This window comes from Episyrphus balteatus, chromosome 4, assembly GCF_945859705.1.
Source record: "Episyrphus balteatus chromosome 4, idEpiBalt1.1, whole genome shotgun sequence".
Taxonomy (NCBI): domain Eukaryota; kingdom Metazoa; phylum Arthropoda; class Insecta; order Diptera; family Syrphidae; genus Episyrphus; species Episyrphus balteatus.
Genome location: NC_079137.1, coordinates 16,314,577 through 16,330,488, shown reverse-complemented (window position 1 = coordinate 16,330,488; position 15,912 = coordinate 16,314,577). Strand labels below are relative to the sequence as shown.

The window sequence follows — 15,912 nt, the reverse complement described above, 5'->3', positions numbered from 1 at the left end:
TTTTTTTGTACCTAAGCTTTTAAAAGAATTAATATAATGAGAAAAGAAAAAAGTTAATTTTTGTTTAGCTTTTTCTTGTCAATTATGATTGTTTGAAATAAATAAACGCTTCAATTGACTCATTTTAAACAAAAGCACACAACCTCTTTTCTTACGACGTTATCACGTAAAATCATCGTCTGTAAACTGGCTTTACAGACAACCTATTTTTTCTTAGATTGTGAAGATGTGAAGAGATCAATAAAAGCTATAAAAATTGGTCTTCTAAGGTTTTATTTTACAATTCTTACCGCTATTTCGTCACCCTAGTATTGAAGTGCCGTATACTAGAGTTGGGCACTTTAGTTCACTTGAGTGAGCGCTCTTTTTAGTTCAATTTACGCTACTGAACTAGTTCAGAACTAGTTCATTTTAGTTCAATTATTTTAATCAAAATAAAAAAAAAAAATTCAAACTGTATCCAAATTTACGTCAAATTGAAGAATTCTACATATAAAAAAAACATCATGTTAAAAAAATTAATATTTTATTATATTATTAATTATTCATAACATAAACGAAATAAAATTATAGCTAATAAAAATAAAATCCATATTATTAAAAAAAATATATATATCAGTTCACTTTTGTAGTTTGTATTCACAGATAGTAATATAAGGTCTTGTTTTATATTAACATAAGTTAATAAAATAAATATTTTATGTGTTAAAAAAAATCTTAGTTTATTCAGTCTATTCACATTTCTTTTGTTCCAATATACTTCATTATTATAAAAATAAACAAGACTATAAAAAAAAAACTATAGCTAATAAAAACAAATATCATAATTATTATAAAAAAATATATCAGTTCACTTTTAGTTCATATTTACAGATAGTAATGTAAGGTTATTATGTCTTATTTGAATATGTAATTACTTTGAATAACCTACAAATTTGAATGTAGAAAAACTAAGTTTTTGACATGTTCTGGGCTAAGCAATGTTCGTCTGTCATTTATTATTTGCCCAGTAGCTGAAAAAATACGCTCGCAAGGAACAGAGGTAGCTTGAGTGCAAAAAATTTTTATAACATAATTATAGACATGTGGATAAGTCGTTCTCCGTTCTTGCCACTACTTAAGAGGATTCATTTCTCGATTTAAGTACTCCTCGTTCATATACCTGTTGAACTCTCTGATTGCGTCGGGAAGTCTAGATAAATTCATTGCAATGACAATGGTATTGAAAACAAATTTTTTTTAATTTCAAAACCAAGTAATAAATGGTTTTCTAAAACTAAAACATGAGGTAGACCTTTGACGAAGCAGTGATTATAGGTAGGGAAAATTTTTTTGACAATTTGAAAAACGCCATTCGAAAGATAATAAAAAAAAAGTTAAGGCTCTAATACGAATTTTTCTTAAGTCTCTGCGTTTCGAAATATGAATTCTTGAAAAACACCTACCTATTTTTCGTACCTTTCAAAAAATCTCAAACTTATAGAACATGTAGTCTATAACCGTGCGCATACATGTGCAAATTTGTAGTTTAAAATGATTTTTGACCGTTTTTAAACGTTTTTTATTTTCATCTTTTTTTTTTCAACAGATAAATGAATGAAACTTATATTGTAGATAGATAATAGACAGGGCTATATCTGTGTGTAGTCACAATTTTGAGATAACGGTAAAATTAAGTTCTTAAGTTGAAAAATTCTAGCTCTTTTTGTAGATGTCTAGTAGACATGGTCGATATGTATATATATTTTGAGCTGAAGCAATAAGCTTTCAGGTGGTATAAAATTTATTATAGGTTGTTATATCAAAAAATGGATTTTTGGGTGATGGGAGTGATTTTTTCACATTTTTAATAAGAAATTATTTTTTTTTTTTAATTATTTTAATACTTTTTGCGCTGCGCATTGTAAAAATTTAAAAATGGTTTTATTCTTTAGAAGAAATATTTGGCTTTTTAATAGTATAATTTTTTTGTACCTAAGCTTTTAAAAGAATTAATATAATGAGAAAAGAAAAAAGTTAATTTTTGTTTAGCTTTTTCTTGTCAATTATGATTGTTTGAAATAAATAAACGCTTCAATTGACTCATTTTAAACAAAAGCACACAACCTCTTTTCTTACGACGTTATCACGTAAAATCATCGTCTGTAAACTGGCTTTACAGACAACCTATTTTTTCTTAGATTGTGAAGATGTGAAGAGATCAATAAAAGCTATAAAAATTGGTCTTCTAAGGTTTTATTTTACAATTCTTACCGCTATTTCGTCACCCTAGTATTGAAGTGCCGTATACTAGAGTTGGGCACTTTAGTTCACTTGAGTGAGCGCTCTTTTTAGTTCAATTTACGCTACTGAACTAGTTCAGAACTAGTTCATTTTAGTTCAATTATTTTAATCAAAATAAAAAAAAAAAATTCAAACTGTATCCAAATTTACGTCAAATTGAAGAATTCTACATATAAAAAAAACATCATGTTAAAAAAATTAATATTTTATTATATTATTAATTATTCATAACATAAACGAAATAAAATTATAGCTAATAAAAATAAAATCCATATTATTAAAAAAAATATATATATCAGTTCACTTTTGTAGTTTGTATTCACAGATAGTAATATAAGGTCTTGTTTTATATTAACATAAGTTAATAAAATAAATATTTTATGTGTTAAAAAAAATCTTAGTTTATTCAGTCTATTCACATTTCTTTTGTTCCAATATACTTCATTATTATAAAAATAAACAAGACTATAAAAAAAAAACTATAGCTAATAAAAACAAATATCATAATTATTATAAAAAAATATATCAGTTCACTTTTAGTTCATATTTACAGATAGTAATGTAAGGTTATTATGTCTTATTTGAATATGTAATTACTTTGAATAACCTACAAATTTGAATGTAGAAAAACTAAGTTTTTGACATGTTCTGGGCTAAGCAATGTTCGTCTGTCATTTATTATTTGCCCAGTAGCTGAAAAAATACGCTCGCAAGGAACAGAGGTAGCTTGAGTGCAAAAAATTTTTATAACATAATTATAGATTACTTCGATCGACAGCGACAAAAATACTACAGCAACAAGCGACTCTACGAGGAAGCAAAAATCATACCACTGGACAAGTATCTACTGCGATCGGCGAAGATACTTGTAGGAAATATCGCCAACCACCCCAATCAGCTGATGAGAAGAATGATAGCCCAACAACGACATCCGGAAACTAGGTACCTTTGCGCTTTGGATATACTGGACGAGAACATAATTTCAATGGACAACGAAGAAACAGTTAACTTTTACGCCGACACCCAGTCGGCATACTATCGTGGCTAAACGCCAATCAAACCAACCCAACTCAACCAACCCCACAACTGGACATCCGGGTCTGAACACCCCGAGGACAACCTAGTCAGCAGACTTTTTAAATTAAGTTTATCCATGTATAATATTTATCTATATTTTATAACTTAGTCATTGTTTAAGGTTAGGCCCCTTCTGTGCCAACAAAATTTTATATTAACCAATGTATCTTAGAAATAAGTTAATTTTAAGTCAATTGTAAATAACAAGTTCAATAAACTAAATTGAAAATTGAAACATAATTATAGACATGTGGATAAGTCGTTCGCCGTTCTTGCCACTACTTAAGAGGATTCATTTCTCGATTTAAGTACTCCTCGTTCATATACCTGTTGAACTCTCTGATTGCGTCGGGAAGTCTAGAAGGAGGTCTTTTTGCATTAACGAAAAGCCTTAAGGCTTGACCACACCGGAAAGTTATGCGGTAGCGGTACGAGTAATTGTGTGAAAAAAAATTCCAAACTGAAATATCAATATTCAGGTGTGGAATTTTGTTCATACAATTTCCCGTACAGCACCCGAACCGCTACCGCATACCTTCCGGTGTGGTCAAGCCTTTATAATAAAAACGAAATTTATGATTTTGAAATTTATAATTTTCGACACGCGGCAACATCCTTTGTGGCGGTCGTTATAATGAGTTTCAGATTAAAATTATTCTTAAGTACCTTACCTCATTAAGCTTTGAACTATATGTTGATAAAAACTTTTGAAGCAAGTTGTTAAAAATTATTATTTTTGACAAAGTGACATTTTTCTCTGCGCTTATTTCATTAGTTACTTCGTAAAACGGCTTAAGAAGTGGCAAAGTCTCCTCTATAATCATCCAGTCTTCTTTATCTAGAGATAAGTCGATCCGGTTGAAGGCAATCACGGTAATAACAGCATCCTTAATTTTAACAATGCGCTCCAACATGTCAAAAGTTGAATTCCAGCGCGTTGGAACGTCTTGTTTAAGTTTTAGCTCGGGCATGTTCATCTGTTTTTGGACGGCTTTCAATTTCTGGAGACCTTGCGCACTTCTTTTGAAGTATTCAACTATAGCCTTTACTTTTATGAGAGTATTAGCAATTTTGGTGGTTGATTTTTGAACCACCAAGTTTAAAGAGTGGGCAAAACAACCAATTGATTGCCATCCACCCAATCTTACAGCTGCTAGGATGTTCGCAGCATTGTAGCTCACCACAGCAGTAATTTTATTTGAGATTTCCCATTCATTCAAGATGCTTTCAAGTAGTTTACATAAATTTTTAGCATCATGGCTATCTGCATAGCTATTGCAAGCTATCAAGGCTGAACACAAGTTAGTGGAATCATCGATGAAGTGTGCTGTTACACCGATGTAAGACATATTCGTACTCGATGTCCAGCAATCGGTAGTTACACACACGGCTGGTGCCATTTGTAATTTAATTTTTATGTCACTTACCAATTTTTGGTATTCATCTGGGATTAAGCTTGTGGTAAGTTTTTTTCTATATGGCAATTTGTAGCCTGGGCAGTTGGAAATCATTTCGATTAATTTTCTAAAAATGATCCCATATTGTGCTGTGTTTTCTTATATCTTTTGGCATTTTTAAACTTTTTAGGCTTATTTGTTTTTATCACCCTCAAAAATTTCTAAAAAAAATTTTTTAATTTAATTACAATCACATTTCACAATTGTCTGTCTGTTTCTCAACTTATTAACTATGTCACTGTCTTTTTATGCATGAATTTAAACAAAATATATTATAAAATATAGAAAACTTAAACAAAAGAAGTAATAAACAAACTTCAAAAGGTAAACAAAAACAATCTATTTGATTTAGGTAAAAGTCAACAACAACACGAAATGATCAACAACTAGAGATCCGAAACAAATACTTTCAATGGTTAGAAGTTTCAAATGCCATATCCTAGAAAATAAAGATACTCTACCTTCATAATGTTATATGCAATGTTGAAATAAGGTTGGGTTGAAAAGATGTAAAATTCTTATTTGAAGAATTTGAATCTAGTTCCAGGAGTGTGAACTTCAATTATTCGTCTGTTTATGTTAAGTTTATCGAACAAAAATTTGTGAACTAAATTGAACTAAGTAGGTGAACTAAGTTCACTAGTTCAGCAAAGTGAACTAGTTCATTGAACTAGTTCGTTCGCGAACTGCACAAGCCTACCGTATACGCCATTTTTGGGAAATCGCATTTAAATGTTCGGAAGATAATTGCGAAAGAATTAACCGCTGGTATATTTTGATATTTTAGTATGATATATAATTAAAATGTGTCTTTTATATACATGTTATTGGACATCTGCAATTCGTATAGTTTTCCAAATATTTAAATTTTTGTTCAAATTGAGTTTGCTGTATACGCCATGAAAATCAGAAGTTTCTTTTATTCATATACACGTACGTCAAAAAAAACATAACGTACGTCAAAACAATTCTCAAAATTTTCTTGCATTGCATGACGTAAATGCCAACATTTCTTGTTTTTGTCAAAACAATAGTGAATATCTCGGCAACGAAAAAAGATAGAAAAAAACGGATAGCAGATTTGAAAAGAGCAACTTCGAAAACAAACGACTGCATACCTAGTTCAAAAAATGCAATTTGGTGTATACGGCACTCCAATACTAGGGCGACGATTTATCTATGGATGATAAGATCAATATGAGGCTTATTTTTGAGGAAAAATTGATGTTATTAAAATAACGATTTTTAACCTTTTATATGTTTTCAATTCGATTTGTAATGGTATCGTTTTCAAATGACATGTTTAAGTTTTTATCCTACATGAAAAAAAATGATTTCCCGTTTGAATTGAAAATCGTTTCTTCTATGGGTAAGAAAAAAATGTGAATAAAAGTTAAATTTCAACCATAAAAATGTATAGTTTAAAAAAGAATGCGTGATTTTCTAGCTGAAGCCTAGTACGCAGATCGAGCTAAATTTTAAGTCCCATACAAAATGATCTCAAAAATTTAGCCGACCTAAAATTTATTTAAGAATTTCATCCAAAATTTTTAAGACCTCAACTTGTAGAGAAGTGGACTTGACCCATTATTATTCTGAACGTCTCAGATATTAAACTCAATTCACATAGTCACCTATTACATGAAGCCTCAAGAGGCTTGACTCTTTTTTCGAATTTTCTTTTGATAATCATTCTGTGAGGCGCGTACTATTACACGATGCCTCTGGAGTCAAAGACTCAAATTTGACATTTCTCTTTTGATTTAAGTATTGTTGTTGTTGTATTCCACAAGAAGCAAAAAGAAATGAAAGGGAATGTTGAAAAAAGAAAGAGTGGAAAAAGAAACGTCAAAAAAGAGTCTCAGAATTTTGGCCCACGACTCTCCGGTCGGATAATTTTTCGTTTTATCTTCTTTCTCTTTTGCACTCATTAGTTTTGAAAAGAGGCGCGCCTCTTGAGGCTTCATGTAATAGCTGACATACGACCTAATTCCAAGTCTAATGAAAACGCCATGAAATAAAGAACACCCTATGCGAAAACTTAACCCTCTACTGCATACGAAGCCAAATATGGTTTTGTCAGTTTGAAAGCACTTTTCTCTTCTCTGTCACAAAAAAATGGTAAAGATTCAATACAATCCTCTTCTTTGTGTTTCTGAGAACCCATAGAGATAGTTTTTTCGTGTGTCCGACACAAAATATAGGTGTATTTTATGATCACAGGTGAGTCGATCAGTCGTTTACATTGAAATCGAAAGTGTAGAATATATTCATACTTTAAGTGTTAATTACTGCGTTTCTTTGGAAAGTAAAGTGGAATTAAAAATTTATTTAGGATCGATTGTCTAATTGTGTATGTTATGAACCAATTTTTATTGAAAAAAAGTTATTGGCCTGGTCTTGGGAGGGCAAAAAGTAGGGAAGCCATATTTGGCTTCGTATGCATTCAAGGGTTGTAAATCTACACAATATGTAAAACTTTTTTGTTGGAAAATTTTGTTCCTTTACATTGTTATTTTGCTTGGAAGCTATGTTTTATTCAGAAATGGAGTCCCTTCGCTTTTAGAGACATTTTTCACATGTTAACCCCATTTCCGGCGGCGTAACCACACAAATTTAAGGGAAAGGGGGGCTCACCTATAATATTTTTCAATAATTTTATTACTTCTTAGCTTTTGTAAGATCTGGGAGTGGGTGAAAATGTTGGAGCAAGACTTACTTCGACAGTGGAAAGAATGTGAACCAGAAAAAAATATATTTAACGGAAAAAACAAATTGCTTTTCTCGGTTCCATGGCTTAAAATGAGCCAAATTTGAATTAATTCTTAACTTTTTGTAATGCAATGTATTTATTTTACATTATTTTGTTTTTAAATGATAAATATTTATCTATTGATATTTTTAAATGTATTCTTTACATAATCTGAATAAATAAAATTAGTAAAATTTCTTACCCCTTAATGCATACGAAGCCAAATTTGGCTTATAAACAAATTTTTTAAACAAATTAATTAAAAAAAAATTTTTTAATGAAAACCGTTTTGAAACAACCCAAAGAACCCATGTAAAGCATTTTTTAATTTTTTCGTCCGCTAATATTAATTCATGCAGTAGAGGGTTAAATCATAAAACATTTTTAGTACTCAAAACTAGTTCCATCTGTGAGCTGTTTGTAGTGTTTAGTGCATGCAACAACCTTTATTTTGTACCAGTTCTTTATTTTGCTGAATAAAATCTACTACACAAAAGCAAAGAAAGAGACAAATCCATACACTCCTGTCATTTTTGACATTTAACGAAAAAAAAACTATTGTTTATTTGGCTTTGGAGTGAAAAGTTTGTAGAAAGTTATTAAAAATATAAAAAAATATATTTATTTGCTTCCCTTTCCTCAAACAAACTTAAAATAATAGAAATCTAATCACCAAATTTATTGGTGTTTGCAAATTGAAGTTAGAAAACAACCTCACTCCCACAATGCCTGTAAAAAACGATGGTGAAACTGATGCTGAGGGCGATGTTTCTGGAGCCGAATCCGAACACTCAAATTCCAGCCAGGGTCATGAGACTAGTGCAGAAGAAGCTGATGAGATCGAATCCGATGATTCATCTGAAATGGATGTGGCTGAAATTGATAGAAGACGCAGTGAATATATCGAAAATTTAGGTTAGTAATTCCAAAATTATGAGTAATAAGGATTCTGTCTAAAAAATTATTTTAAACACACACAGCACAACTAGAAACACAATTTACCATTCTGCGGGAACAATATTACCGCGAGAGGTATAATCAAATTGAATTTCAGCTCTCCGAGGTTCGGAATAATCGATCCGACGAGTATCTTCAACCCTTGAAGCAATTGGATAAAAACTATCGTAATCGAATGGAAGTGGCAGACATTCTGAGACGCTACCGTATCGACAACATAGAGCACAAGTTTCTCTCTGAAGAACAAGCTGCCCGACAAAATTTTGAGGTAAACTATTAATAATACAATTCAATATCAGATATTCCTTTGCAACCAATGAATTGCTAGCATTAAAACAGTCTAAAAGAGTGATCGAAAAGTAAACAATATGTATAAAAGTAACTGATAGACTGTCCTACTAAACGCTCTTCTGATTCATTAAAGATCCCTGCCTAGTACACTAACTTTACTAAATAAATTTCGCTAACAATCCCTAGCGTCTTGCCTCCAGTCGTCTAGACCAAGTGCGCTAGAATTTCCATTTGCTTACCTAGCGCTAATACCGTTCCTAGTCCTAAAGTTAGTACTCAAATCATTACCAACTCATTTCTTCACCCAAGTACTGGGTCCTAAAACTGTCAATTTAGGACCGAGTACTAGTTATTACTTGGCCCTAGCTAGCTCCTCAAAATCGGCTAGTATCCGGTTATTATACCAATCGTTAGTACTCAAATCGGTACCAAGTGATTTCTTCACAAAAGTACTAAGCTATAGGACTGTCAAATTGGTACCAAGTATTATTTAGGACTCCATAATATTTAGGACCTCAAAATCGGTAGTACTTGAATAAAAACAATGGATTTCAATCTTTTAAAGAAAAATCTGCAAAATGTATTAATTTCTTGGGTGTTGTTTGGCTTGGACAAGTGCTTTTTTTGTGGTTTGAACGATTTTTAAAAATTTACCAAAAGTACCTGAAATGACAAGTACAATGTTGGAACGGAAAGAATGGACAAAAGAAGACTTCTTGATGAGAAGTACCAAAAAAGTATATCGACTTTGTTCGATCTTTCTAAAAGTGAAAACCAAGTCAAGAAAGATGGTGAATAGACGTTCTGCATTTCCATTTCTCAAGGCCCGACAGTGCTGGAGGCCTTTACGAGTAAAGTTACACTCATACCTGATATATATATGAAAACCGTAGAATGCAGCCTACCGTTGCATATTCCACGTTGGTTGACATGCTTTTCGAATTGCATGGAACTCCTAAAACAAGGTTCTGTTACTCTGGTGCATTGTCGAAAACCATCTGACTCGCCGCACACTCGTTTCGCTATCTTAATACCCTTGTACAACCCCGCCGTTTTTTTCAACTTTTGGTGATGTTAACGAACGAAATCTTTATTATTTTCTCGAGAATTGTGTTTGTTTCACATTGCGTGGTTTTTAAACATGTAAAGGCATCTATGAGGTTTGAAACTTTCGCGATGTAATACATTTTATCAGAGTCAGAAACAAGTAGTGCATATGTTTTATCTGGGATATCAGTGGGGATAGGATTTCATGCACTTAAAAATGAAAAATATGCTCTTAAAAAAATAAAATATATATGCACTTAAAAATTGCATTTAAAACCACATAATTTTATAAGATATCAATATTTCTTAAAAACTATGTATAAAAACATTTTGCGTTACTTTGAAAAAAATTTATATATGACACCATTTCCGAGTTCAAAGATGTAAATTTTTGGAATTATTGAGGTTGCAAAATGCAAAATATGCATAAATAGTAAAATATGCAAAAATATGCACTAACAATTGAAAGGCATTTTAGGAAGTCTACTGATTTGTATACATTATTTGTTGCCATGCTTCTAAAGTGTTCCTAAAAAAAATATGAACTTGCATGGAAATCCGATCCTTAGATATCAGGGTCCACTGAATTTCTTTGTAACAGTTCCCTTGGTACTTGCCGCCATCAAAATATTACATTCCTCGAGATTCATGCACAGCGCCTGTGCGAATTCTCAAAGTAGTTTACCACCAATGGCGTTGGAGATTGCTTCCAACATCCAGAAATATTTTCTTTGTTCGAAAACTGTTGCACCGATTGCTAAACAATTAGCTTCGCAAAAGTCTACGAATTGTATTTGCAACTGCCAACTTCGTAAACACTCAACCCGTCTATATCAGAGGAGTATAATTGTCTTTTGTTTAAAGAAATGAACTTAAGTTTCGGAGAATTATAAATTCTAAAGGAATTTTATATTTTGTTAAGCGCTATTGATGTATAAATCCTAATCGCAAACCATTCAATACTAAAATTAAAATATAATCTCTTTTAGAGCGAAAAACAACTAGCAATGGATCAAATGTACGAAGAATTGATGGAAAAAATACGCCGACTCGAGGAAGACAGACACAATGTGGACATTTCATGGGCAGATTGGGGAACTGACAAGAGAACCAGTAAAGTACGTGGTCCGGGTCGCAAAAAGGCAGTCACAGTCACTGGCCCATATATTGTGTACATGCTTCAAGATGAAGATATAATAGAGGACTGGAAGGCTATCCGAAAATCACTTAAAAGAACCGCCACATCAACGTGATGGTGACCTAATGCTTATCATAAGGCCTCTTATCAGAAGGATCAACCCGCAGCGGCTGTTCTATCAGTTTTAGTAGATTTTAAGAGAGAATTTAAAGAAAAAGTAACAAAACGATATAGTGCAAACTAAGATAATAAAAATGCAATGATGATAGTTTTTCAATTCAGCTTAGAACCGACTTTTATTTCTGATTTCTAAAATCCCTTTGCAACAAGAAAATCTGTAATAATTTTTACGTAATCGCCATGAAAATGAATTTGTCCACTGAGTTCATTGACACGACTTGCAACCAATTTCCCACCTTTCGAATCCTCGACAAGTTTATGCAGCTCACGTTCAAGATTCCAGATATTTCCTTGAATGTATCGAACGACAGTTATGCGTCGAAGTCCACGGTATTTGGTATGTAAATAGACGGGAACCATAAAATTCCTAGAACGAGCAACGAAATAATCACATTTTGTATTAATTGGTTGTGGTGGCTTCCATCCGGATGGATATTCTTTCTTGGCGACAGGTTTTGGTACGGTTGGACTTGGAAGTAGTCTCTCGACAAATTTCCACTCTGGAGGGTTTTTAATAACCTCAACTTCGGGATATTCAGATATATCAGCTACTGGGTTGGATGATCTGAAACTAGAATTGCGATGAGGGATATGGGTTGTGCTGGCTGGAGCAATTAACTGGTGGGAAGAAAATGAATTAGGTTAGAAATAATTTTATATATTTTTGGGTTTGATTTATATTGATTCTTTACAAATGGTTTTTGGAAATTAAGTTTAAATGTTTACTTACATGTTTAGCATGTTTTGATGTTGAAATAATTTGTGAATTTCTAATAAATTGGGAAAATACTGAAGGCAATCTGCAAGTTACACCAGCCATGGTTGTGATTATTTTTTTTTTTTAATGTCAAAAAGACGTAATCGATTTTGACAACTACTACATGTGGCCAATTCACAGTAGAATGATAAACTAATAAGGTATAGTTGGTTTGTTTGGTCAAAATACACCCTGAGCGATATTAGAACTGTTCCATTGGTGGTGGTAGTTTACTCATGAGTAGATCTAGTACTAGAAACTAGAATTAACACATGATCTCTACTCGTGGAGATAGGAATGTGTAGTTGTTGTACTAGATTTCTACTCACGAGTAAACTACGACCTTTGTTTGTTTTATTGTATGAAAATGTTACACTTTTGCACCTTAGCAACAATGCAAGACCATTTGCATCGAATCGTGAATACCCATATAGTTTTTTGATTTTTGTTACAAGGAAATTAAAACACTTATGATAATTTTTAGTAGGTATGCAACATTATTTAAATATTACATAAATAAACGTGTTGACGAAATTTGCAAGAAATTGGTCGACCCATTTTTGATAAATCTAGAAAAAAGTGTAATAAATGTATTAGGAAATAAAAAATGAATTTCCTTTTCGATTTTTTTTTTGGGATTCAACAATATATTTTTTTGTCTTGGAATGCAATATTTACTATGTTTCCACCTACCTTAAGTCAGTTTTTATAACTTTTAACGAGAGCATTTTGAAAGTTTGGCTTCCCATTACAAGTCCAATGCTAGTGTCATTTTTCAGCTGAAGCGAAACGAAATTTTCCATACAAAATTTCGCTAACGAAATCTTGAACGAAATTAAATTTGTTTTGTCTTTGCTTTAAAACTTATTTTCTGATGTTTTTTCTTGAATTTTTTAATTTGTATTTTTATTATTTTTACTTTGCTATAATACCCGATGGTATTTTTTTCGTCCGCTGTTGACTTTGGAGGCCTCAAAATTTTAAGTTTCGCTTCAGCTGCGTACTAGGCCTAAGCCGAAAAAAATATGGTAGATAGAATCGTTATTGTGCATCAGATTTTGTAAAAATCTCAATTTCGACATAAGTTGAATTATGTTGTTATTTCTTGTTGCCACAGAATTATGAGCACTAGTTGGTGCTTCTTTTTAATTTCTTTGACATTCAAAAAAAGTGCGGTTTCAAAAAGTAAAGATATTCATGAAACAGTGTAAACTTTACCACATCGTAAAATGGAAAATTTTACCATACCTACACGTTTCATTAACACCCCTAAAATCGAAATGCGTAAATGTGGTTGATGGTAATTAATTTGTGGTCTATTTGGTGGTAGAAACTTAAACAAAAACAGCCATATTTATAAAAGAATCTTAAAGGTTGTTTAACTTTAAACCACCTCTAAATAGGTCTTAAGTACAAAATGTGTATTTATAAAGAATTTACACATTTAAGCAACGTTGCTTAACGATTGCTTAACTTAAACGCCATTCACCACGTTTAGAGCTTGCTTAGAGCCATTTTAAGAATGATTTGACCGCATATGAATTATTATTAAGATCGTGAGCTCAGTATCATGCTATTAATTTATCTAGGGTTTTGATGTGAAGACTACATTTTGTTTTGAAATTAAATTATTCCCTAAAAGGAGCTTGTATTTTAAATTGAAATTAAAGAATTGAAAAATATTAATAAAAAAGAATTAAAATGGTTAGTAAAAATCAACTCCCTCTTTTGGCTTTGATCTGCGTATTTTATTGAGGAATCCGACGACGTAAGCAAAATCATCGTCAACGAAGTAATCAGTGTTTTTATTTGCAGTCAAATTTACGAATAGGTATTTGTTTACAAATACATACTTACAAAATGTCAAAAACCACGTGATGTTTCTAAAATGTAGTAGTATTTTGTACTAGATTAGTTAATTTCCCCTCATTTTTTGACACTACTATAGTTTAGTTTATCATCTGTGGGAAATCAATTATAAATCCAAATTTAAGCAACGTTGCTTAAAGGCGAATTAAATATTTAAGCAAGCTTAATTAAACAACCATTGAGAACCAATTTAAGCAAATCTAATAAATACGGCTAAAAGTATTTAAATTTTAGTTCCATTTTATTATATTTCTTGTAAATATTCTTGCATTCGTTTTAGTTTATTTTATCGTCAAAGTTATTCAAAGTTCAGGTGGTAAACTTTACCACACAAAATTGGACGGGAAAGTTTACCAAACTTTTGGTAAAGTTTTTAAATACAACATTTTGACAACTTATGTGGTAAATTTACCATTCACCACGTTTACGCGGTTTCATGAATACCCCTAGTAAATTTTCATTTTCCAACCCCGCCGCAAAAACAACTTCAACAAATTAGCCAAGCTAAAATTTTATTAAGAATACCAAGCGAGTCGAGTCGCTATGAGACATGAGAATGAGAGTACTATATGTTCTATATAATATGTACAAAGAGCCTATTATTTTTATTACAGCAAACTTCACAAATTATCTCATTTCGAATGTCGTAATATAGAACAAATATCAATTTGAACTGACCTAATTTACGAAATTACCCCTTTTTTGGCTGTCGTGCAAACAGGCTATTAGATCAAAAAATAAACTGATTTTCTTACCAAATATTTAGAGTCCAATTTGCTTAAATTTCTTAAAAATTGCAAATTGCATTTTTTTGAAGTTTTTTGCCTACAGATCGAAAACGGTCTGACGAATCGAAAAACCGTTAATGTAACAAATGAAGGTAATAAAATGATCTACAACTTTTACTACAAACTTATTTTCAAACAAAGCTCAAATAAGAGATATGACAAAAATAAGAAAATCACCCTTTGACGTGTTTCAAAAAAACCACCCTAACTCTTAAACCGAAATGATAATTGAAAAAAGTTATTTAACATATATTGTAGGAAATTAAATTATATTCAAGTTTGTGATACATTATTTTTCCGTAGGTTCAAAAATACGCGAGTTATGTGAAAAAGTAAAATTTTTATTAAAAAAAAAAACAAATTGGCGGCTAAATGACTAGGTGCGATTGTGCAAAATGTGGTTTTCGACTCGTGTCATCCCAGAAAAAGTCTAACTTTCCCGTACTAATTTATATGAAATATCAAATTCAAATACAAAAATTCTCAGATGACTCATTTTCAACTCCCTGCTTCCCCAGAAAATTAAAATATAATACATACAGGATACAGAATATAAAAATGTCTACCTACTACAGAAGTTTATGGCTGCAAAAGAAATAATCTTACGAACACATCCCTTTATATGGCAGGTGCAGTGTTGCCAATAGTGCAGATTTATCTGCATTTTGCAGATTTTCAACACATTTCCAGACTTTTGAGAACCATAAATCTGCAGTGCAGATTTTATCTGCAACTGAAACTTAACGTTTCAATAACAAAAATAGATTTCATTTCAAAAAATCTAGTAAAATGGTATTAACTTTAGTTTTCAAATCAGCTGGAATTTGTTCATAACGTTCTATATTTTTCCTTCTTGATTTCATTTTCTAAAATTCAAATTGTAACAAAACTCAGTACGATTTTGATTTTATACCTAGAGGAAAAAGCCTAACGATATAATTATTTATAAACACTTCCAGGGTTCCAGGGAAGAAGCTATAATACAAATTTAACAATTTCAGCGAGAAAGATTATTCTCGAAATTAATTTTAGCTGACACCTGTTCGCAATTTTCTTCATTGCAGATTTTTTTTCATCGTTTCTGCAGATTTTTCAAAATATTTTAATGGCAACACTGGGCAGGTGTTCGGATGCAATCAAAAAAACATATGACACTTGCTGTCAATTTTTGTGTTGTTTTATTATGGTTCCATCTTCGTTTCCTTTGATTCATTCACATTGTGTAGGTTAAAACCAGAGGGGAAATTACACTCATACTCACACTGACCAGCCACGGCACACGGATTTCAACTATTTCTTTCAATCTGCAAATTCTC

General features: G+C 31.6%; 3 protein-coding genes across 4 annotated transcripts; 1 reads left to right on the top strand and 2 right to left on the bottom strand.

Moving 5' to 3' along the window:
* Positions 1-666: 666 nt before the first annotated feature.
* Positions 667-4,874, bottom strand: LOC129918214 (E3 SUMO-protein ligase ZBED1-like). Its single transcript, XM_055998616.1, has 2 exons — positions 4,140-4,874; positions 667-1,113 (listed from the first exon to the last, which is right to left on the bottom strand). Exons 1-2 carry the CDS (start codon positions 4,869-4,871, stop codon positions 928-930), a joined length of 918 nt encoding a protein of 305 aa, XP_055854591.1. The 5' UTR covers positions 4,872-4,874; the 3' UTR covers positions 667-927.
* A 3,221-nt stretch (positions 4,875-8,095) lies between these two features.
* Positions 8,096-11,291, top strand: LOC129919114 (breast cancer metastasis-suppressor 1-like protein). Of its 2 annotated transcripts, XM_055999961.1 has the most exons (4): positions 8,096-8,153; positions 8,231-8,484; positions 8,550-8,794; positions 10,854-11,291. In XM_055999961.1, the coding sequence occupies exons 2-4, from the start codon at positions 8,295-8,297 to the stop codon at positions 11,115-11,117; spliced, it is 699 nt and encodes a 232-aa protein (XP_055855936.1). In that variant the 5' UTR covers positions 8,096-8,153; positions 8,231-8,294; the 3' UTR covers positions 11,118-11,291. The 2 variants fall into 2 exon arrangements, with proteins under 2 accessions (XP_055855936.1, XP_055855935.1); XM_055999960.1 differs by having other exon boundaries at positions 8,114-8,484.
* LOC129919115 (probable 39S ribosomal protein L49, mitochondrial) lies at positions 11,266-12,056 on the bottom strand. Its single transcript, XM_055999962.1, has 2 exons — positions 11,913-12,056; positions 11,266-11,800 (listed from the first exon to the last, which is right to left on the bottom strand). Exons 1-2 carry the CDS (start codon positions 12,000-12,002, stop codon positions 11,312-11,314), a joined length of 579 nt encoding a protein of 192 aa, XP_055855937.1. The 5' UTR covers positions 12,003-12,056; the 3' UTR covers positions 11,266-11,311.
* Positions 12,057-15,912: the final 3,856 nt, after the last annotated feature.

Coding starts and splice junctions, on each gene's coding strand:
- LOC129919115 (XM_055999962.1), bottom strand. CDS start 12,002: ATGGCTGGTGTAACTTGCAGATTGCCTTCAGTATTTTCCCAATTTATT. Junction 11,801..11,912: donor CATCAAAACATGCTAAACAT/GTAAGTAAACAT, acceptor TCTTCCCACCAG/TTAATTGCTCCAGCCAGCAC.
- LOC129919114 (XM_055999961.1), top strand. CDS start 8,295: ATGCCTGTAAAAAACGATGGTGAAACTGATGCTGAGGGCGATGTTTCT. Junction 8,485..8,549: donor TGAATATATCGAAAATTTAG/GTTAGTAATTCC, acceptor AAACACACACAG/CACAACTAGAAACACAATTT. Junction 8,795..10,853: donor CTGCCCGACAAAATTTTGAG/GTAAACTATTAA, acceptor AATCTCTTTTAG/AGCGAAAAACAACTAGCAAT.
- LOC129918214 (XM_055998616.1), bottom strand. CDS start 4,871: ATGATTTCCAACTGCCCAGGCTACAAATTGCCATATAGAAAAAAACTT. Junction 1,114..4,139: donor TTCTTAAGCCGTTTTACGAA/GTAACTAATGAA, acceptor CCTCTTAAGTAG/TGGCAAGAACGGAGAACGAC.